This window comes from Ambystoma mexicanum, chromosome 10, assembly GCF_040938575.1.
Source record: "Ambystoma mexicanum isolate Mex_15411 chromosome 10, UKY_AmexF1_1, whole genome shotgun sequence".
Lineage (NCBI taxonomy): Eukaryota > Metazoa > Chordata > Amphibia > Caudata > Ambystomatidae > Ambystoma > Ambystoma mexicanum.
Window position 1 is genome coordinate 1,001,617,636 of NC_090932.1, and position 24,932 is coordinate 1,001,642,567.

Sequence of the window (24,932 nt, forward strand, 5' to 3'; positions counted from 1 at the left end):
TCACACATCCAACTCTTCTGCCTTGGGAAGAAAACAAGCTAATAATCATCACAGGGAGATGGGGCGGGAGGTCATCCTATGGGTTCCAGGGTCTCTTTTTCATCGTTCAGAGATTGACACTTTGAGTATTATTGCGGTTTATAGATTTACAATAAAGGGAATACGTAACCGACATGTACTTCTGAAAGCTTATGAGATTGGGCAAGAGTCAGTCTTGCATGAGGGGTGCATGAAGATTCATCCTGCTGAATTTGCTTTCTTGAGGACTACTGAGGTTATTTATTCAATTAATAGGAAGAGTCTGTGTCTGTGGGTCAATGACCTCAGAAAGGCCCAAAGGGCCGAGACAAAAGTCAGTCACATGTTAAACATTCATGCTGTAAACTCTGAAATTCCTTAAAGTAATACCATTTAGTCATGTAGGTTTGAAATATGTTGAGCTCCGTACCTGGGAAAAAACACATAACATTTCTACAGAAAGAAGCACATTTGCAAATCTTTTGTGAGTGTATTTGATGTGATGCGCTAGTGTAACCAGTCACTTGTGCCCAACGAAGATGTGCCCTATTCACAATGTGTGTGAATAAGGTGACCTGTAAATTCTCTGAGGATCAGATGCTTTTTCAAGCAGGGAATGGGGGCAGATCTCTTTCCTCAGCTGGGGCCTCCCTCTGGAGCAGCCTTGCTGCCTCTCTCAATCTTGAGCAGAACCACCTCCGGTTCCAGAAGCAACTCAAGACCTTCCTTTTCGCTTCTGCTTTCTCTCATCCTCTCCCCTGCTAATGTCCCTGATAGGTCTGCACACTGGTCACCTGGCCACGCCTGATTTCGGACCCAGGCTCCTGCATGTCCAGTTGCCCTTGCACTGCCTCCGGGCGCCCTCAGCACTTAAGGGACTGTATCTGTAACCCTGCAGTCCCTTCTCTTTGCACTTAAGAGCCACCCTCTGGCAGCACTTATTGAGTCACCTGCACTTCCCCCCTCTACACTCCCTTGGCACTTCTCCCTCCCCTCTTCCACGCACTTGTGCGATCTGAATGACACAAGGCCTAGTAAGATCGCTGTTTGTCCTCCTTCTGTTTCCCCCTCTATGTTTTGTCACGCCTAGATACACTTGTGTACAGTCGTGTTATAAATGATTTATCATATCATACCATATTATATCATTACTCAAAGTAATGCAAATAAAAGTAATGCATCATCTGTGCATTTTTCTGCTTGCATTCCTTTTTCTGAATTTGGTATAATGTTTAACACATTACCATTTTTTGTCAAGTGGAAATACCAAGTTTATTTTGGTTTCAATATAAAAGAAATAGCCAGGTGGAAAACATGAATCATTCACACATTTTGCTTTAATTGAGCATTCCTGGCAGAAATATCTGACCTATTCTATTAACTGTATACTTTGTTTTGTTTGAACATATGCTAGCAGGGAAAGGTCTGAACACTTCAACCCAATGTTTACAGCAACATTTAATCAACATGACATTGTCATGAGCCCAACTCTGTCATCCGAATCTATTAAAAAATGTGGGGCAAACTGAAATAACACAAATTCATTGAGAATGTGGGTTTCACATGGAAAATGAGGCATAGGATTACATCCATGCATACACACATAGGTGAGCTGCCAGGGCAGTGCATGTGCAGCACAAAGAACTGGAAAATCAAAGAGTACTCGAGTACAAAATGGCTGTAATATTGAAGGTCAGGTTTGAGATGAATTGTCAGAGCATTATTAGAACATAAGGATTTGCTATTTTCCAGAATTGTGGTCCAGTCATTGAGTCATGTAGTAGTTGTAGCTGTAGTTTTGTATCTGTATTGCACACCAGGGAGAACTAACTTCTGTTAGACACAGGTCTTAAGACAAATTCATCATCAGAAAACTGCTGTGGGCTCCGGCCTCCGACAGCATCCTTCCTTCACCATTTGTTCTCTAGATACTACGTCCCCGGAAGCCCAATGCACTGCAACAGTGTGTGGATGTTAAGATGGATTTCTGAACTCTGACCTGGTGGGCAGAGGTTCAGAAGGCTAGCTTACATTCTTGGAACAGCGTAACCTTCTGGACAAGCCACACCAATTATGGTAACATTGGCGTCAGTCAAGACTAGGTCTCCGGAAGGATGAGGGTAATCGAAGGCCCACAATGAGCACACACTGTAAACAACATCACAAATTACTCTCAGTCAGGTGTATAAATCAAAAATCCATATACATTTATTAAATGCCTTTTAAGTCAAACACAAGATGAAACCACAGCAATATTAACAATACTAACACAACACTATACTAGGGAACATATATAAGAAACTATTGGCCTAAAGCAATATTCAACAAGTAATGATCCGCAACCTGTAACAGAAGAGGGTCAGACAGTGCAAATATACTTAAGCAATTCTTCAGGAGTCTCAACCCTAATAGGCAGTCCAATCCCTACAAAATGTGGAGCATTGTGCTCAAAGGTATGTTTCAGTGTGGCTATGCTCAATCATGCATTGAAGTACAACACGGATCTCTTCAAGGGGCTGTAGTGTCTCAGGAAGGGGGCTAAGGTGAAGAATAGAATTCCACAATTCAAGGAGGGTCTTAACAAGTGCACAGAGCTTTTTCCAGGAATCGGGAATAGGATGGTAGTTCAGACTATCCTAACAAAGGTGAGTGGCCCCTGGGGGACAGTTTTGCGTAAAAGTCTATGGATGCGACAGGGGCCACCGGTAAGTGTTGCAAGTACTCACCGACCCTCGATGCAGTCTGGACCAAACTTCACCAGTCAAGTCCAGCTCACTAGCAGGTTCGAGTCCCGCAGTTGTGAGTCTCTCTGGCTTTCAGGCCTGCGTTCCGGGACCTCAGTCATTGGCTTCGCTTCTGGGGAAGGGATCAGGCCAGTTCCACTGCAGGTCATCTTAGGGCACTGCAGCAAGGCCCCCATGAAGCTCATCACCAGAGCAGGGTGACACAGGTACCGCATAGGCTCAGGTTCAGACAGACTCTCCTAATTCCAGACCTAAGAATAATAGGCGTGCGAAACTCGGTGGCAGAGTGCCTTCTACAAGAACGTATGGTTTCCAAAATCTCAAGTCGAAACTGAAGATGGCGGTGATTCCAAAGCAAAGGTCCTGCACGAGTTGGTCAGTTCATTGGGCGGTCCAGGAACACTTCCAAAGGGGCTCGTTTGCAGGTTAAGCAGGAGGTGCCGAGAGTGGTTAGTCTCACTACTCCAATGGGTCAAAGCACCCTTGCAGGCCTTCTGTGATCGATGAGAAACACGGCCTCTGACGGGACAACAGCGGGGGTCACGGTGCCAAACCTTCCAGCGGGTCACCAGGGACTCCACAGATCTGTTTCTTCAGTTAAGGATACTTGGCTCCTTTACTAAGTTTGGTGTAAACTCAGGAGATCGACCTGGAATAGGTCTAGAGTGCCTTCTCTTATCCAAAGTCCCTTTGCACCCACATGAAGAGAAACCAATAAGAGATCTTCTCTCATTGATATGATATGATTAGGGCTGTAGCGAATAGCATATTTAGTATTCGGCCGAATACCGAATAGCTTGTCAACTATTTGGCCAAAGCCGAATATGAAGCCGAATAGTTTCTTTATTTAATAAATCATGTCCCAAACTTCAAAAAACACACTTATTAAAAAAAACTCAATAAAGCACCATTTTAAATGCATTCTATACTTTTATTTCTCATAATTGTAATTAATGTAGCATCTTTATTTAAAGTATAAAAGCCAGCAATAAAGCAGATTTCACCAAAACGATGGGGCCAAATGTGCAGAAGATTGTTGCATATTCTGTGCCAGTTAAAGTAGGAGGCTTCACAAATGCAAAAGGACTGCCTTTGTGAATCAGATGCATTGCATTCTCTATCCATTTGTAAAGTCAATGTGGTCGAGTTTGAAACTTCTTTGCAGCTCACATAGAAATGTATAAAATGGTTCATGTTGGCTCATGCAGGACAAAAGTCAAGAGGAAATATGAAATGTGTGAACTACATCTCACAACTATTCACCCCACCCAAACAAATGCTGCTCACTTTTCCCTTATCCTAGCCACTTTTTCTCGTCAATACACAAACATATGCAACTTATAATTTCCTGATAAAATATCAGATAATGTTAAACTCAGGACTCAAGTCCTTAAAAAAAGAAAAGGGGAGACTATGACGTACACAATGGGAAGCGACATGACAGGAACTGAAAGTATCTATGCACATTTCCTTCAGTTTGTTTTTTCCGACTGAAAAAAGTGACCATTCCATATAAACATTCACCAAACTGAAAGATGTTACAGTATTGTTGCAGTCTAAGCATAAAAGATAAGCACCTTTTTTTGTCTAAGAATCTGTAACAAAACATGCCCTAAAGATATTTTTCAGCTGTGTGATAGCAATTTGTCTGGTCTAATTCTATTCAGTTTTGCAAACTGAAGTCTATATTTGCCTTTCTGAGTTCATGTTGCATTGTATTCAAATGAGAATGTCAAAGTATTCGGCAAGAGCTGAATAGCTTTTTTTCAGCCGGAATTCGGCCAAATACTTACTCGAAGCCGAAGTTCGGTACACCCCTAGATATGATAGGTTGTTTATAATGCGCTTAATACCCAGATGTTTCTAAGCGCGGACCCGATGATCGAAACTGTGCTGCTCCATGTTGTCTTGTTTCCAAGGTGAGCATGTTGTCGCTGAGCTATCCTTCCAGTCGTGGACCAATCCCAGAACATGGTGGTCCCAGTCATCCGAGCACACCAGACATCCTGGCACCCAGGATATGTATTGGAACTACACAGCTCCAGCTCACATCCTGGGAACACACACAAGGCATGTAGAAGCCAGCAAAAGCTTCGGTTTGTGCGGGGAGATGCATGACCAAATAAGGAATTTCCCGGGTCTGCTCGACCTGGGGAAGGCCAAGGGATAAAATGGCCAAAGGAAAGAACCATGGCCATTTTAGGCAATGGCCACTGTCCTAGGCCAAACATGGTATGGACCATTGAAAAGTGTCAAAAATGCTTTAAAAGTAACTTCTGCCACTAGCTCTATCCTGGACACACTTGTACATTCACGAAAAATCATTTGAGGTTGTCTAGGGCCTTCAAAATGAAAAAGAGACTGCAGCACACTGTACACAAAGGTAGATTGTGCCCTGATAAAATGTTGCCAAGTAATGGCAACAAAGTGAAAGACTAAGGGAAACAAAGTCTCCCAGTACAGTCTGAAGGGCATGTCCGTTTCCCCTTAACAAGATGAGCAAAAGCCCAGCGGAGTACAGCAAAAGGCTGGGCTCCACTGGTTAAAGTCAAGCTAGGATGGTCAGACAAAAGCAAAAAGTTGGGTGTTGAAAACAACTGGAGGGAAAATTACCCATAAATGGAAATCTTTCCTAACAGTGGATTTCAGAGCTTTGCAGAGGCTACAAAGTGTGGTTCCAGACTTATCGGCAGACCCTTGTGGTCAAGTAGTTGGATAATAGTGGATTGTGCAAGTCAGTGGCAAGATCACTTAGTGTCTCTCAGTGGTTTACCAGTGTATTTATCACTTCTGTAGAACACAGCATGATTGTTTGATAGTAAAAAGGTGGAGTTTCTGGTGATAAGATGGGGGTGACATTGATGCCAGTGAGCTAACCAACCTGTGTGATTAAAGTTGCTGACAGGGGCTTTCCAGCTGAGGCCTGGAAGCAGTGTGGTCATTCCCATGTTTTGTCTTCTTACTTTAGGCCTGCGCTTCCAGCTGGATGCATGCACATCTCATCCACTTCTGAACATCTCCCATTCCGGCCTCCAGGTGACCTACATGGGAGCAAATCCCTCATCCTGCATCAAGCGCAGCAAATCCAGGAAGAAACTCAGCTCGGTGCATCGATCAATTCCTTCCAACCTGGGAGAAGACAGAGGTGATGCTCAGAGGTCTCCACAGCTGCCCCAGGTGATGGCCGACGTGAGCATTAAGGGAGGCCTTTTCTACTGGGAGGTTGATGTTTGCAACTGCCGTGCTTATAGAATTGGTGAGTCCCCAGAACATACTATATAATCGTGTATTCTTGCCTGAAATATGCCATTATTTAGTGAGCATCCTAGCTCTAATTTCTCTCTAATTTTACATTTGCCCTTTGGAGCAAAGATTCTCTTTCTCATGGATTTTGATTATTATGAAATATATGGAGCACAAATCTAGCTTTGGGAAGCAAAACAGTGGTTTTCAAGTCATAGGGGAAGAACACGGCAAGGGAATCCGATTGAAAGGGATCAGTGCAAAGGAGCGGGGAGCTAACAGTGGGGGAGGGCAGGCAATATGGGAGCAAGGGATCTACTAGCAACAAGTGTGGGGGGGGTTGCCCTCCTTCAGGTTTTTGGGAAGTGGATGGTGTGTGGACCTAGTTATTAAAGAGGAGCTATTGCATGAAAAGGAGGGACTTCAGCTACTTCCTGAAATGTAGAAGCGAGAGGGCGGGTCTGGTGTTCATGGGGAAGAGGCTCCAGAGTCTGGGGGCATAACCAGAGAAGGTCTGTCTGGTTCTTTCCTTCAAGCACCAGTAGAGGCAAAACTGCACATAATTTGTACAATAACTGTTTAATGGAAGCATGAAAGAATTCCGTATTTCAGAACCCCAGATGCAATACCTTATCTCACAACCTGGGAGGGAATATCACACAACTCAAGAATAAATGCTTCATCCCATGACCCAAGAGACAATGTCTTAGCCATAACCTCAGAAGAGTGCCATGATATGAGACCACAAATCTATGCCCTAGAACCTATGCCTTGTTCCAGATGCAATTCCCATTATCCAACCCCAGAAGGAGTAACCCTTTGCATGAACCATGGAAACAATGTTAATCACATTGGCCCCAGAGGCAGTTCCCTATCTGATGAGACCCCAAGCAACACCCCACCCAAGGACTCTGAAGGGAATGCCCAATGACATTACACAATTAGCAATATCCGATCTCATGATGCTAACCGCAATTACCTATTTCTCAGTTACAAGAGGCAATGTCATGTGCTGTGGGATGTTTCAACCCACGCATCCAAGCCATACAACATCATTGTGCATTACTGACATGGGAAACATCATAATGGCTGCCGGAAAGCATGCTGCTGGCCAGAAATCACCAGAAAGTGCGCAGTGCCATCTTCTTTTGCAACTGTCAGTGTTAATACAGGAGACCATTGCCAGCCCCATCCTTTGGCTGCCCACAGAACAAAAGCAGACAAAGGAATACAGAGCTGTTCAACAATTCATTTTCTTGATTGTCAAAATTGCTAAAATCATGGGCATAAAACCACCAAAAAAATCCAACTTCTGGTTGGGTGTTCTACATTACTCTACTGCAGAATCCACATCAATACAATGTTAGCAAGGATCATATGCTATCAAGTAAAATCCCCTTTTTGAAATGTATTAATTTAAGGCAGCTGTCAAAAATGGGTGCAATACCGGTGCTTGCCACTGACCGGCGCTGGTGATCTAAATTCCAACAGGAGACCTGTATTTCTGGAGATAAACTGTAACTTGAGTTAGCTGAGACTCCAAAGGCTGGCTGTCCCCGGGAAGCTTTCACACCTAGCCTTCCCAGCAACAGCACAGGAAATCACACAGTCATGTTAACCAGATGCAGAGTGGCACCCTGATCTACTGACCTCAGTCAAGACAGTAGACTCTTTCAGCTGAATAGGGTATGCTGATGTTGGGTGTGAACTGTCAACACTGCTTTGGGGGAAGGCAAGACATCTGATCTCTGAGTCAAGCCAAGTTTCTAGGGGCGGGGACAAACCAATGGGGGTACTGAATTGAGAGCAAATGTATGTTTTATTAAATTGCTTATAAAATATTGTATCAAGCTGACAGAAATTTACCATTTGGGGATTCTTAATATGAAAAATGCACCCACGATTTAAGACTAAGCTGGACGTTGTGGGATGTTCTGAGGCCAAGCCGTGTAATTATTAATATTTTAACGTCTGTGTTTATGCTAGAGACCTCAAAACGTACTGTAATATGCCCAGAGAGGGTGTGTACCTCTGTGTCAGATTTGATGAAAAACCAATATGGCAAAACCCACTAAAAGCGTGAATAAGTTGTCATTTCTGAACCCAAGCTCTTAGAAAGAGCAGGGTTGAACAGAGACCTGTCTTAATTAATTTGTGAAGTGTACATGTAAATTCAACAACTTGTGTATCTGGGAAGCATGTTTGGTTATGAAACATTGTTTTCTAAGTAAATGCAAGGGGGAGTGTTCTTTCAGCCAAGCCATAAACATAGCATCACTCTGACTCATTCTGACTCACTACTCCGTTCTCCAGTCAGGTCACAGTAAATCCTCTAACGTATCAGCATACTCAGAGGGTTGGGCATAGAAAGTCAGCCTTCCCACCCACTTTCAAAAGACATAAAAAAGAACCACTGAGACCCAGATGGGGGCATTCATTTTCCACTCTTCATTCAATTTCTGCGCAGCACTTTGCCAGACGACTTCAAACCCAGATAGATCCAGAAACCAGACTCTAGAACCCAGCTCTAGAACCTTTAGCAAGGGCCTAACTCAAAAGCTGAACTCTTCTCAGCAGGCCTCAGAATCTAGCAACCTAACCAAACTATTCAACAGCCGGGCGAGCTGTTTGAGTCTGGCTAGAACCATATCCAGACCCAGAAAGCAGAGCTGTATCCAGACCCAGAAAGCAGAGCTGTATCCAGACCCAGACCAGACCGCTGTGCAGTGCCGATAGCAGACCAGAGGCCCCGCTGTGAGCAGAACCAGTGCCGGAGACCGCCCCGGGGCAAGAGAACCGCAGCCTAAACCTGACCAGATCTGTGACGAGGTCTATTCCCTTCCAAAACTAGGAGTGAGTATCTCGAACTGTCCAGAACCCATCTCTTAGTTTAAAGTAATCGTATTCAAACCATTTCAACCTGTACAGAACTGCATAGAAATCGTGTGTCTATTCTGTGATTTCAAAGCTGCAAAAGTGTCATCTGTCATTCTGAAATCTTGACTTCATTTCTGAAAATCTACCTCCACAAAAATGTCCGTATCATTTGAACCGTATGTCCTAGAAGCGAGATGTAACTGTCATTTTAAAGCTAAGAACCTAGGCTTTCCAACAAACCCAATACAACATTCCAATTCCTTATGGTTTTTCCGTAATCGCGATCGACGCACTCGGAAAAAGTGCCGCGAATTGCAATTTGACTCAATTTCACCACATGTAAAAATAGCTGCTTCTTGCTTTCCACTGCTGAAATTTGTTTTCACTCTGATAATCATTCCTGAATCATTGCTAGTGTTGACCTGAACTAATTCAAAGTAGCTATCACCTACCCTGAATCTCCTATAGGGAATTAAAATCATTTTTAGCATATTTTTCACTTCATTGCAACCACATTTAAAAGTATTTGGCCTGTGTTTTAAAATCATCCCGGTTTCTCTAAGCTTGCTGGGGGGAACGGGAGCTGAACTGCTTCTGATTATATTCCTGAAAACCTGTGCGCCCTCATTTCCATCTCTTCATGTTGCATAGGGGGGGAGTGGGTTGTCACAAAGGAAAAAGTGATCAGATTATCTCTTGTTGAAACCATATCCACTTTATTTCTGTGCTGTATTCTTTCCATCATTGCTTTTCCTTGAAACCATACAAAGTATTCTCTGCTACCTTATCCTTTCTATACCAACTCCTAAGTAATTAAGGAATTGTGCTACTGTAATATTATCCATTGTTGATCATTGTTCATACTCATAAGTGTGCTATCAAATATTAATTTATTCATAAAAGTGTGATATATATATTGTTTAATTTTTCCAATAAATCTTTTAATTTACAAAACAAACCTACTTCTTGGCTCAGTGAGGTCAGGGGGATTCAAAGAGAGGGGCGTTATATAAGGGTTCATCATCCAGATTTAAGAACTTGACATAAAAATATATAAATAAGGGCTTCCATTGGGCATTCCAGACGAGGAATTGACTTAGTGGGATTGCTAGATTGAAGTCACTTACAGTGCCATGACCACAGAAGCAGTGTCTGCTCTCATGTCCTGAAAACCAATACGATACCTCTGGACCACAACTATGGGCAGTTCCCTATCTTAGGACCCCAGAAGCAATACTTGACTTTCTGACCCCATAAGCAATGTTCCCAAAAGCAATAGACCATGTGATGGCCCCAGAGGCCTTTCGCGGTTTTCTGGCATCCAAATCAATGTCCAATCTATTAGTTCCTGAAGGCATGGCATATTTAATTAATTCTAGTGTTTCAAGGAAATATTTTGCAGTGCCCCATTACCTTGTCCCTTTGGCAAATGCCAAGAAATTGGCATTTACTGCACAACAAAATTCCATGGCTCCTGGAGCAATCCCTTATCAAATGGCCCCACAAGCGCTGCACTCTAATTGCCCTTCCAGCAGGTGCTGAATCTGGCAGCCCTGCGTAATGTCTCATTTCCAGTAAACTCACTATTTAGCATTCCCTGTAAGCTCCCAGTCTATAACTCCCAGTTAATTCCCAATGTGATAGTCCCATTGAACTTGATATTCATTCAGATCGTGCAAGTGTGAGACGCAAGTGCAGCGGGGAGTGAGATGGGAAGTGCCAAGGGGGAGGGAAGGGGATTTTTTATTGTATTTATTTATTGTACTGTTCATTTATAGTGAAATCAGGGCAGCAGTGCTCTCAGTAAGTGCAGCCAGGCCAGCACAGCCCTGACATTCTAAAACGTATTGGAAATGGCCAATGGCACACTCGTGAGAATGTTAAGTTTACTAGCCAGGTCAACATGGGAGCTTACTAGGAATGATAGGTTTACTAGGATGGTCAAACTGTAGGCCATATTATGAAGTGACAACATGGCATGATTAACCATAGAATATCAGGACATGACATATGATAACTTGTCAAACCATATGGCCTAAATTAAGACATCATGACATTACATATAACAAGACATGACATATCACGATAACATCTCAGAACATGACATAACACAGCATATCATGACGTTACATGTCAAGTGATATGACATAGCATGAAATAATATGGCAAATGACATGGCATGACATGACCTCACATAGTTTAAGATATTATAAGTATTATGACACAATACATTTATAATGCCACTAAATGCAAAGTGGCATAGCAAAACCTGGCACATATTACCACATCACAACATTTGACAGATATCATGACAATGTCAAATGACATATGATGACAAGGAGTATGACATAGGATAACATGGCATATCATGACATATGGCTTATGACATGACATTGCATGAGTGGACATATCATGACACAACAAAATACATGATATGACATATGATGTATCATGACACGCCATCATTTCATAGTAAGTGTATCATGCCAGGAGTCAACACCGATTACACCTCTCATCATGAATCAGCACCTTACCAGCAGTAATAGCTGGATGACTCAGGACAACCAATCTGTCCTAATCCTATGAAGATCTTCCTTATCTTGTTTGAAGATATATGTCGATCCCACTAACAACCTTCTGCACCTTTTTTCTTACAAAGCCGTCCCCAGAAAGGTCACCAGAAATGGTCGAAGAGGTCTATATAAGACCACTTTACATTATATCACTTTACATTACATATGATATTTGACATATGTCGTAAGATACCATGACATGCTATATAATGGAATGGCCTGACATTACATTTTAGGACATTACATAACCTACAATATCCTCATATGACATAGCATGGCATAACATAGGATAAAACATGACATATGACTAAGGATAGTGGCTAAGATTTGTAACCATTAAGTATGCTCACTCAACTTTGCTTTACCCCACTGTAATTGCCACAGCCTGAAAAGAAAAATATATGTAACTACCAAGCCACCTTGTAGCATTAAGCCATGTATGTATTGGTGAAAGCCTAGCATGGCTAACAACTGCACTTAGTTGAAATGGACTCCCCTTAATCCCTTAAGTGCCAAGGACGAGTATGCTCGTCCTTTTTACATAGACTTGCATAATAGCCCGGCAGTTAGTGTGTCTAATTTGTCTACTGAAACTAATTGCACAATGCTAACACAAGTATCATGGAGCAAATGGGTATGTAATTATGCACACAGTCATGCATCCAACACTAGTAGCGGGGTTCACCACCACACACCATACAACAACTTAGAAACATATACCCAAGTGGACTTAAAACTAAATAAAAAGCAATATGTCCAGGCATGTAATAAGCACAAGCAACCAAAACAGCCTAAACCACCAATCGACATCATTACACTTCTTTCTGGTACTGGTAAACAATAGCCATTGATGGGAAGACAACATTAATCAATAATTCCATACGATATTCACTAAATTCCAATTGATCATAGCCTTGAAGTAGAATATAGCAAGAATTTGTTATGACTCAGCAAACTACCTGAACTGTATTTAGAACATCCTGGGAATTATGGAATTCCCCTTAGAGAACAATATTTCATTTTTAACAATAACATCTATGAACACAAGAAATGTGATGTTCTGGGTGCAAAATATACACTTCAATGGTAAATTGATGTCCTGTTTTGAGGAATTACATTCAATTAAAATCACAAAAGAGTTAGACACATCAAATGTCAAAGTTTAGAACAGATATATTGTCTCGGGAGGATAGCTCAGCAGCAACGTGCTCGCCTTGGAAACAAGACGACATAAAGCAACACAGGTTTGATCCCCGGGCCCGCGCTTAGAAACCTCTGGGTATAAAGTGCGTTATAAATACGCAACTAAGACATATTCCTGTAACAGCGCCTCGAAGCCCCCGGGCTGTGCTTTAAAAATGCAAATTCATACATTATTAAATAATATATAGATGATACATGGACTACATGTGGAGGAAAGTAGGCCTAACTCCAAGATCTTTGCAACATGCACAAGGGCAAATAATTCAGAATCCGCCTATAGCCCCATGAAATGGGCATTTCTGAATTTAAGACTATTGCTGACAACAAATGAGACAACAGTACGTTTTTGACTCCTCTCCAGCATGTGGGCTTGAGTTAAGACGTTGTCACTAAGATTTTTCCAATTAACAAGTGAATAAGTCAACTTTTAAAACACAACTAATAATTGAAATTTGGTCAATGTTTGACAACAGTGTCACTGATTTCTTTTCCTCTGCAGTGTTTTGGGGAGCTGCACATTTTCGTTTTCTGTTTTTTTTTTTCATTTTAATTTCATTTCAATGTGCAAGCATACTGAAACCAACTTAATTTGATTTTTAGGTGAATTGTATGGACTTGAGAAAGTGTTTTTTACACGAAGCATGTGTCGGCCAAACACAAACGCATAGCATCAACACAGAGTGTTGAATGGCAAAGATATGATGATGGTACCATAGTCCAGGAACATATCTGCTGCGTGCACCAAACCAGGCGAAACAATGTTGCATAGAACATAACAACCAACAGAAATCCTATCACAGCTCCAGCATTAAAACCAATGCAAAGTGGGTCAATACTCTAGTGATACAACAGGCGCTGTATGTGTGCCAGGAAGAGGTTCCCAAAAGGAAGTGCTGTTGGCTATCCCACCCAAACCCGTCTACTTGCAGATTTGATCTGGTCAGCTGAGTTTAGGAGTGCAGCCGATCAAAGCCAGGCTGCATTGGGCCTGCGTCACACTGCGTTTTCCTATGGGATTGTGCCATTATAAAACGCTTCTGTGAATCAGGCCTTTAGTCTGTACTGCCACTGCTCTGGCCACCACAGGTTTAGCATGCTGCCTGGTGAGGCTATCGAGCACCATGCAAGTGTTCACCTTCCCCTTCCACCTGGGCACCCGGAAAAGAAGCAAACCCTGCTGGGAGATGCACTTAAGGCGAGCATGTGTGGGTGAAATGAATATATAAGAAACCGTCAATGATGTGGGGACTATTGAAAGCTGGAAATATGTGCACAGTGGGCCTAATTAAATTTAGTAGTCATTTGCTAAGTTGCTATACTTAAAATCAGCAATGATGTGGCAACTGGGTATACTGTAAACAGGTAACAATTTGCTAAGTGGGAAAAGTGGGCATGAGGTAATTTTATAACTGGGCATAAAGTAAACTGGTAATGATGTGTTAGCTTAGTTCAGAAATACACACGTGCATGAAAAACAGAGAATAGATAAGTGTATGCTATTCATCAAAATATCTGTGCTGTGTAGTAGTAGCTCCACTTTGATTGTATTTCAGTCACCCTGAAAGCATCTCTGGAGCCTGTGATTCAATGGGTTAACTCGAGGCATCTTAAGATGTGCTCCAACATAACCATGGTGGCGTGGGAACTAAAAGAGACCCTGGACATCATTTCCAAAGAGGCCCCAAATAACACATTTTCAGCAATCCCAATCCTTTTTCGTATGAGAAAATGTGGAAATACAAAAGGTGACCACAGAAAACTGGTCCAGGATGCATAGACTCCCTATAGGCCAGTCCACACCTAAATATAATTCTTTGTTAATACGGTATAAGGAAGTACAAGTATTGCTAAGATGCAGAATCGGGCGCTTTATTTTCTTTATACGGGCAAACAGACTCCCTTTTCACTCTCTAGGATGCTATGATCTGTGGCATGTGGACAAAATAGTGTATTCCCGCACCATGTATACATGTCCATTAAGCAAGGTCACTTTTGAGACAAGTAGATTGTATGATCTGCATTAGGCTGAAAGCATCAGATTCTGGTAATATGCCAGTATAGAATTGGATGGCAATTCTTTTATTTCCTTTCAAAGGGCAGGAAACGGAACAGAACAATACTAGAAGATATTTACAAGGAGACACGAAGGATACAGGGTTTCTCAACCCATGTACAGGAATCTATCACTCCTTCAAGTCGGTGCGTTAAAACTACAGTGGGGGTGGGGGGAGTTAGAGAGAAAAGCAATGTGAATAGAATTAAGCCGATTTGCAAGGGGAAACAATAGCCAACTAGCAGATCTGGTAGAATCATGCCTATGATTTATTAAATGCCCCCCCCCCCCACCACACACACACACACATCTCCTCATATTCGTCTAGTGTGTCTTCCTTTTGGAAGGAGACCTAGTCCCTTGAAGACAGAGTAATGAAGCTGCTCAGTCTATGATTATATGGGGGACCAGCAATATTTTCCAACGCCTTAATATTTTCCTTTTTTGTTGCTGAAATATGGGCCCTATACGACCATTTCGGCCTGGCACTAGTCATTTCCGGAAGCTGTGACATCAGGCCAAAGATGCAGGCAGACAATAAATGTGGGAAAGGGAAGACCAGAATTAAGTCAATGCATTTGAAGGACCGCCTCCGAAAAGTCCTTAACTTTAACTACTGCAAAACTAGGACACATGGCTGGCCATCCTCACTTCAATCTTGCGCGACCAACAGGTGTTGGCGGGGAACGCCTTAATAGACCACATCTTCCACGGTGACCGGTATAGTTAGTGAACGGGCCTTTGCTTCGTAGGACAAGCTCTACTTTCTATCGAGAAGCTTCAGAGCAGATTTGACTCCAATCCATCTGGGAAATTCTTTGACCCACAACAATCTCCACGGCCCTCCTACGTTTAGACAACCTGAAGTTTGCTTTAGGGGAGGCAAGCAGTTACTATATAGTGGAGTCGGATAAAGAGGATGCTCTCAGTATCTGGTATGATCCAGGAGGATCATGCAAGATTGCATTCATTGGGAAGAAATACCACCAACCTCCTGTGAGTGCAGCTTACAATTAAACTTAATTAATTCGAAGCTGTACGTTGTTTTCATTGAAAACTTGATTCAGTGTTAATGTTGCAGCTTTTTGCCAGCTGTTCGATGAGATCATGCAGATGTGAATCATTGTGGCAGGGTTATTCCACAGGCATGAGTCTCTTGAAAAAAAATATTTTTCTCCTTTAAGTTTGTTGCCATCTTTCCTTTCCTGGCTAAGAGTTGGTGGTGTGAAGGAGAGCAGGAGTTATTTATCCATATATAAAATATAGGTTAGTGGGGCCTCCTCAATCTGTAGAGAGAGAGAGGGGAATAAAGTCAAAAGGCCTCAAGATGTGTTCCAGGGTCCTGTAGAGCTTGGGATTTGGTTTCCCCAAAATACGAATGTCTCACAGGGTGCACTCCTTATACACACTTCACTACACTACAGGATTCATGAACCATCGAAAAAGTAAAGCAATTCTTAGCTATGCCCGTGGCATCAGCTATCTAGCAGTACTGCAACCAGCAGGGCCAGTCAATCAGATTGCTTTAAACAATGGCTGCATTCGCTGGTACCAGACCTTGTTCTGAGTGACTATTGTCCGTTCCGTCCAATGCTTCCTTATCTCCCCCACAACTACTGCTTTGAATTAAAATAGTTTTTTTAAACTTACCTCCTGGGTAGATTTCCCCTTTCACTCTACCCTACTGGGCCCTGGAAGTCCTCCTCCATTCTTGGTTATAATCCTGTAATTAATACTGAAAAGGAAATTGAGCAAACTGGTCGGCAGCGTTACAGTTGAAATTTCTGAAAAAGGTACCTTTTTCGTCATGATTAGCATCTGTGCTCTCCTCCTTCAATATACTGCGGGTGCTAATGGTGATAACCACCCACAGAGCAGGCTATCGCAGCTGGTAACAGCGTAGTCATTCCTCTCTTAACAGGTCTTACCGTGCTCAAGCCGATAACCCCAACGGCAGGTCCTGAGAGGCTCGGGCGGCCGGACCAACAATGAATCCTCAAAGGGCCGTCTGACCCCCAGATTCAGAGCATTGTAATATGAGCAGGTGATTATCACCTAATTGACATCACTCTGTTAGAAAGTTAATATGTTTAATATTTGCTGTAGCCGCAATTGTATCACTTGGAGACATGATATTTTCCAAGTGGCTGATGTTACTATTATTTTACAGTAAATGTGAATGACAATCTCCCCTCTCAAGTAATTGGCATCGATAGGCACAGTTGCCATTAGAAAGTGAGTGACGAATCCTCTTCATCATCAAAGGGCGGCTCAGGGATAGCTTGTTTAATGCAGTTAGATGTATTGCACTGGAGTTCTTGTATGTCTCTTAGCAGACTCTAACTAAGCTAGGGGTCTGAAACCTTTAACTCTGGATGTTTTGGACTACAACTTCCATCAGCCATAGTGTAAAGACTGGAGCCGGGTATCTGTACTCCTGCTCTCTATATGGCAGAGTAGAAGCACAGAGCACCCCTGCCAAGGTTCTCGGTTTGGTAGCTTGGACAAGCAATCAAGGCTTAAGCTCTCGGGAGGTGATGCGGGCTGGTTCTTAAGTACAGTGTAGTCCCCAAGCAACCACAAAGGAATGTCCACTAACAATGTTAGTGAAAACACAGTTCATTATATAAATAAGGCTTTGATTATGTACACATACAATAACACACTTTGTGCTCAGGCAAGTCTAAAATTATACATGTATACAGTCTCTATGTGCTACCACGATTATTTCTTAGATTCCATTAAAATTCATCAACTATAGACAGTTTCAAAATGACATACAAATCAATTAATAATGTCAACCAACAATAGATTTGAGGAGGAAAACAAGTTGGTTAGACAATTGGCAGAATACTGGCCCAGTTTACCTAGCCACAGTTCTTTGTGAAGACCCCCCACCTGGGCAACCTGTAAATAAGATAATAAACAAGCCCAGTCCATATATTGTTTAGCAGAGTCTTATTTCCTTCTATAAATGTTCTACCCTCCCACTGTACCTGGTTTAGCAGAGTTTGATGACGGGTTGTCGACGGATCCTTCTTGAGAAACTCCCTTTCAGGCAGGAGCCAGGGATCCTTCGAAGAAAAGGTGAACAATATTGTCGAGGCAGCAGCTTCGGTCCTTACGGTGCTCGTCGACAATCGGTCGTGGACATCCTGCAAAGATGAGGCATGCAGTGCACCTCGACGATGATAGTTAGTTGCCGCCAAGAGTCAATGATGATCATAGGCCCAGCAAGGGTGTCAGGTCATCAGCGTTTGGCGTCGGTGATCGGAACTCGACCACAGCTGGCTTTCGGATCATCGTTGGCGTCTTTGAAGACTTTGGGTGGCGGGAAACCCACCGGCAGATTCTCCTCGCTTCGTCAGCGACCTTGACTTTCTGCAGTGGGACAAAGCAGTTGACGGTGATGAGCAAGGGAGTCCTGGATTCAAATGTCTTTAGGCAATGGAGCGTTGCAGCTCTGGTCATCGGTGGAACAGTATCAAGCGGTCCTTTCTTCTGAGCAACACACCTTTGATGGGCCTCCAGCAGTTACGGCGATCCTCCGAACCCTGGTCGACGGCAATGTACTTGGATGGCCTTGATGTCCAGGTCCTTCTCTTTTTTTTTTTTTTTTTTTTTATTTATTGTATATGGTTTACAAAAAACCTTTACAAATAGAACAAACTTTATAATTAAAAACAAAATAGTAAAAAAAAAAAAAAAGATAAACATTCATTGCTTTGCATTTGCATTTGAAAAAAGAAGAAAAAGAAAATGCCCGCTAAAGAAATACGAAATTACAGATTTACATAAGTTGCAAAAGTTTGCAAATTTTACAGAAAAGGGACAGACAATAGATAATCAACCGGTTTCAGATTTGAAATTTGATTGTCTAAGATTAGTCAAGTCAATATAAAGTACTAGTTACAGAGAATAACAGATAGAATAAATACAAGGTATAAAATATGAAATACATTGCTCATATTAAAAACACTGTGCTCATATAGTAAAAAATTCATAGTTCCAAGAATAGGAGCAGAAATCAGACCAAAGGGGCATATAGGTCAAGGGCTCTGATAAAGCCCGCCACAGCCAGACCAACCTTGATGTTCGAGATTGAGAGACATTGTGACCAAATCCAATTGTCTACCCCCAGTCGCCCCATAACATTAAAAATGCCTAGATATTTGTCCCTTAAAGAGGTCAAAGCCTTGCAGTCAAGAATGAGATGCCGAGAAGTTTCAGTGACCCCCAAAAGTTTGCAGAAACGACAGGTGGGATCCAAATCAGAAAACTTCTTCCTTTTACGTAGGACTTCCCGAGTGGGAAGAAGGTTCCATCTGAGTTTTATAAGAAGAGAGCGGTAGTGTCTATTAGGAAATTGGATCAAAATAAAGGACATCACACCTCTCTTCTTATGATCAAATTGAAGATCACTCAGTGAGGAATAACCATGAAGTTTTTCGATAGTGTTGCTCCAATCATGGCTGAACAGAGACTCCTTTACCTTGTTAGGGTTTGTAAATAATGTATCCCTGTCGGAGGATATGTCCATCAGGGTCTTATCGCAGAGAGTGGAGAAAAGATGGAGATATATGTTGTGGCCCGAGTGTGTCTGGGAAAAAATCATGTGGCCCACATCAACATATAAAGTATCAGGTCTAGGGGAAAGCAAGGCTGAGAACAATGAGAGAACCTTCCAAAGAATCCTAGCTCGTAGAGAAACCAGACCCAACTCATATCTAATGGCAACAGTAGGAATTGAATTGGGCAGTTTTAAAACTTTCCTCCAGTAAATACCTTCAAGAGAGTCCCAGAAGGGCAGAAGTGTAAAGTAATGGAGTTCCATACCATACAATAACTTTGGAGTCACCTTACCCTTGAAAAAGTCTACCACAGGTTTGAGGGAAAACATACAATATTTATTCTCCAAAGTACGTGATTGGGAGATGAGAGGGAGCAGTTTCTGTCTAAGAAATCGTCTCAGTTCTATCACCGATGGTTGGGCCAAGATCAAAAAGCCCAAATAGACGATTTTGTTAACTCGAGAAATGTTTGTTCCCCCCATTTTCCATACTTTGTTGTTTCGGGTTCTCCCCTTTGAGAATTCCATGATACGTGTTTTACCAGGATTGATCTTCAGCCCATTTAGCAGTGCGTACTGTTCAAATTTACACAGGAGCCTCTGCAGGCCCACTTTGGTCTGGTCGAACAAGAGAAAGTCATCGGCATATGCCAACCATGAGAATCTCAGGTCCCCAAGTTTAGCACTCACCATGCCTGCATTTTTCAGGAAGTTATCCACATCAGCCAAATAGAGGATAAATAGACAGGGAGCTAACGAGCAACCCTGTCTCACCCCGATACGCGTCCTAATCCTCCTAGAAAGAGTACCAGCCAAATCGAGCCTGATGTGTACCCCCGAGTTTTCATAGAGGGCCATAATGAGAGAAAGGAGGCCCGCCGGGATGCCCCATTTAGTTAATTTTTCCCATAATCTGGATCTAATGACCAGATCAAATGCATTGGATAAATCAATTGAGGCGACATACAAAGGACCATCAGATTTTCCCCAAGAAGAGGTCTGAAGGGCAGTTATAATAAGACCATTGAGATTGGTAGAGTGGCCGGCCCTGAAGCCAGTTTGGTATTTGGGGAGAATATGATTGTCCCTAATCCATATGTTAAGATGGGAGAGGAGCAGAGAAGCAAAAAGCTTACAGTCCGCGTCTATAAGAGAGATCGGTCTATAATTCTTTACCTCAGAGCGTAAGCCTCTCTTAAAGATTGGGACAATATGGGCCGTATGCCAACTCATAGGGACCTTCCCGGAATTTACTACGTCCTGAAAAAGCAGGAAGAGTAGATTGGCCCAAATCTCGGGCTCGGCTTTGAATGTATTGTTCGTAAGGCCATTTGGGCCTGGCGCCCTAGATTTCTTAGCCTTAGAAATAAGACAGAACACTGTCTCCAGATCAAAAACTGGTTTCCATGCGTCGTTCGATGGGTAAATCATCAATGCATCCGAAGCCAAGTCTTCCTCCCCAATATCAAAAAGTTTAGAGTAATAGTCAAACCATTTGGCCTCTGGGATTGCATTAAGCTGATCAGCCATCAATGTGTTATCAAGGCTGGAAACCGAAGCCCAAAAAGCCCTCACATCTCGTTTTATTAGTACTGCAAGCATATACTGTGCGTCATTTTGAATCATAGTAATTTTTCTATGCTTACAGTAGTTTTTGTATTTTTGACGAATGGTTTTAATTTTTGTTGTTTTATCTGCCCAATCCATATCTAGGGCTTGAACATCCCTAATAAGTTTCTTAGTAAGGGCCTTAACATTGGCCAATTGTTGGTCGAAACTATGGTTGTGAAATTTTTTGAAGACTCCTTTCCTTAGCTGGCCATAAATACTACTCTGTAAGACATTGAGAAAACTATCAAAAGAAGAGGTGTTAAAGACTGCTATTTTCCAGCAGAGCGAGGTGTGGTTAAGGGAAGAGATCAGTTTGTTATTAAGAACACTGATGTTAAAAGGAGACCACCTTATCCCTGTCCCTTGACTAACAGTATAAAGCTGAGTGGGTCCACCCTCCGGCAGAAGCTTGGTGAAAAAGGGGCATAGAAATTGAACCCGGAGAATACCATGGTCGCTCCATGAGTTGAAGGACACCTCGACATTAGAAGAAAATGGAATCAGGGAATGGTCGACAAAGACGTAGTCTAAGGTGGAAGATGAGGACGATCTACGCCAGGTTGGGCAGGAAGGATTAATAGCATCATAATGGCTGTTAAGACAAGTTAGGCCAATTGAATCCAAAGCCAGATTCCAAGATCGGCCCCATGTAAGTTTTAGTCCTATACGTGGATCGTCTTCCATAACCAAGCCCAGGTCATCATAATTGGATTCCAGACAAAGAGTGCAGTCTGAATTTAGATCGCCCGCCAAAATGAGTTTGCCCATGGGGTGCAGATATCTCCAGGCAAGGATTGTATCAGTTAACTTCTCCAGAAACAATTCGAGAGGAGAGATTCCCATATGCCAGTAAACATTGACCAAGAGAAAGTAACAATTAGAATCCGGAAAAAACACCTCTAAGGCCATAAAGCCAAAAGGTGTATCCGAAAGCTCCTTAGCAACAGAGCCGAAGGAGGTTCTTACCCCTATAATGAGTCCCCCCGATGCGCGGCCTCCCAGGCTAGGTTTGGCACATTGAGAGAAAATATCGAATCCATCAAGAACTGGAGTTGAAAGTAGCCAAGTTTCTTGGAGAAAAAAACAATGCGAAGCCTTAATCACGGCAACCGTTTCTAGGTTCGTGAACAAATGGGAATTACCTCTAGAGTTCCAAGAAAAGAAACTGAAGCTATTTAGAGGGCGGGCCTTCGAAGAGGATTCTGATTTAGCGGGAATTAAATCATTTCCATAAGCCTGCGGTGACATGTGCCCAGCTCGCGGAGTCTCCATTAGATTTGGGCAAAAAATGCCTCCGTTGGGGTGGGGGAGTTCTTTCTGGATGGTAGACCATTGTAAGATTACCTCTATATTCAGCCCCCTCTCCTTTATTTTTGGCAAATTGAGAAGAGTCCACTATTTTTGCTTCAAATCCTAGTTGCTTCAACCCTTCCATATGCCCCATGATCAAGTTTAAAACTACCTTCGATCTAAGAATAATATTACTAACATCTACCCGATCATGGAAAGGGAATAAAATGCAGTCTATGTCATAGCTAGAGATAAGCGAAAGCGAAGGAAGTTGGTGAAAGATTTTAAGTATGTTACCACGATTTAAACAGATTGGCATGTCTTCGCCCCAAAGACTGGAAAGCTGTATAACATCACCAAAAACTTTTGTTGTAGCAGAGACAGGTAAGGACTCAGTAATTTTTTTGGTAAAGTGACCAAGGGGGTCAGCCGCCAGATCACAGCCCCTTGCCCCTCTTAGTATAGTCCTATTATGGTTGACATTTGGCCCCAGTGGAAATCTTTCCCAAGATTTGGAAACGTTCTTATTATGGGCAAAGTCAAACCCAGAGGGGACCGCTTCTCGAGCCGCAGACATGCGCATATTTGAGATGCTAAGAGAAGCAAGGTTAAAAGGGGGGAGAGTCGATAAGACATTGTCTGATCGATCTGTCATATCTCCATCCCTCTTAATGCAGTCCATATTAACAGGGGGCTCCTCAGGAGCAGACAAGAATGCCGGGTCAGAAGGAGAGAGCCGAGTAGTAGGAACCTCGTCCTGTGACAAGCTTACGTTGGAATTAGACACTGTCACCTTGCTGATCTTGGGAACAAGTAGTGACTGAAATAAATGTTTAACCATATCAATGTTAACCATATTAACAGTCGGCGTAGTTAGAGAAGTGTCCGGATGATTCAGGCTTTTTCCAGAAATAGACTCCAGAGAAGTAGAAGGGAGAATTGCTTCTGGGGCAGAGTCCATAGCCTCCGCTGCAACAATATCAGTAGGCAGTGCTACAGGGTTGGTACTAGTGGATGCTGGTACGGTAAGAGGTGTTATCCGAATGCTAGAAACTGCAATTTCACCAGTACCAACAATCCTTGGCCCCGCATCTATAGAAGCAGAGGTATTAATCAACATACCCACCGCATCCGTTAAAACAGATGCAGGTGGTAAAATAGGTGGAGCATTGGTGGTATCTGGAGTGGTCACATGAATGGAAGAGGGGATTGGTTCAACAGAGTTATCAGTCCCCTGTGGAACTGCAACAGTGGTTGAAGGGACTAAAGAGTTTGCCATAAAGAGGTTTTTGAAAAATTGATTAGTATACGAAGTAATCTTTTTGACATTCTTCTGATTTTTTGTTTTCTTCATTTGTTGGCTCATTTTCCTTTTCTTTCCTAGACAGGGGAGGACTTTTGGACAGGAATTTTCCTCTGGGGGCTCAGAGGAAATTGCTGCGATTTCTGGAGTTAGGATAATCATGTTTTCTCCTAAGGATGCGATATGGTCACCTTTAGAACGGACGGCCGACTCTGCAGTCCCACCTGCACATGAACGATCTTGTATAGAGGGTTTGAGGGATACCCTTGGCAGATCCTCCTGTACTTTGTCCTCTCCTCTTTCCGTAGAGAATACAGTCGGGACACTGGGAAGTATATCTGTAGGGTCGTCAGCCTCTCGCAAACCATCAAAGGCAGCTCGGGGAGTCATAGAGGAAGAGCCCCGGGAATCAAGATCTAGTGGTTGGAGAACCAGAAGACCCGGGGCCGCATTGGGGACCACCCCTAAAGTAGTTGCCGTAGTCCCCGTAGGCCCCTGATGAAAATCGTGTATAGGGGCCAAAGGTGGATTGAAGGAGGTAGGGTCAAGACCTTGAGTGTTCAAAAATTGATTTTCTTCTTTTATAATTTTTACTAAATCTTCAAATCTATCTAGGCCCTCCAGCCTAGAATATATTTCAGAAAGTATACGTGAATGGGATGTAACCTCTGACCAGATGTTATCATAGAGACTCACAAAGGAACTCAGAACCATATTCAACGCAGAGATAGTTGGATGGGAGAGTTTAATTCTATCATCAACATCTTTAAGGGTATGATGTAGAATAGACTCACTGGGCGGATCAGTTTTGAAGTCCGGAAGAAGACCTCTTTCTTTTAACCAGTTTTGTTTTTCAGTATACTCGTCAATAAAGTTAGTGAGATCTGAAGGGGAACCTGCCCATGATTCATCACAAATTTGTTGTGTTACATTATTTGTTTTGTTAAGATGGGAGTCCAAGTGGCTATCAGCAATTGCCTTATCTGCACATTCTATGATACTGATATCGTCAATATCCTGGACTGAGAGATCTTCAATATCCAGTTTCTTAGCTACGTTAATTAAGTTAGTGTGGGCCGGGGTATGTACTGGAGGAAGAGGGTAAGGAGATTTAGCCAGAGTGCTAGAAACAGATTTCTTACCAAAAAAATGTGTGATGTTTTTCCCCTGGATTGGATTACCCTGGGTACCTAGATTAATTTTTATTTTTGATATTGAGTTACGGGGCTTGTTGAGAGGGGTTTTGAACGGCAAAGAGATCCCATTAGGGGAGAAGGGAGTTCCCACCACACTAGTAGAAAGGTTGACGTGAGAAGAAGATGTGTGCTTAATATCACTGAGTAATGCTTTGGATCCTAAAGAGGGTTGAGTGTGAGAGATAACAACGCTCCCACTGTCCTTCTTCTCTAATAGTTGTGATACAGTAACTTCTGATTCATCCACCATG

The 24,932-nt window shown here is 42.6% G+C and overlaps 1 protein-coding gene across 1 annotated transcript in view; it reads left to right on the top strand.

Moving 5' to 3' along the window:
- LOC138491920 (E3 ubiquitin-protein ligase RNF135-like) overlaps positions 1-24,932 on the top strand; it is a 114,439-nt gene that overhangs the window by 77,446 nt on the left and 12,061 nt on the right. The window contains exon 4 of the mRNA XM_069618784.1: positions 5,731-6,018. Within this exon, the coding sequence (XP_069474885.1) occupies positions 5,731-6,018 (288 nt within the window). The remainder of the gene's footprint in view (positions 1-5,730; positions 6,019-24,932) is intronic.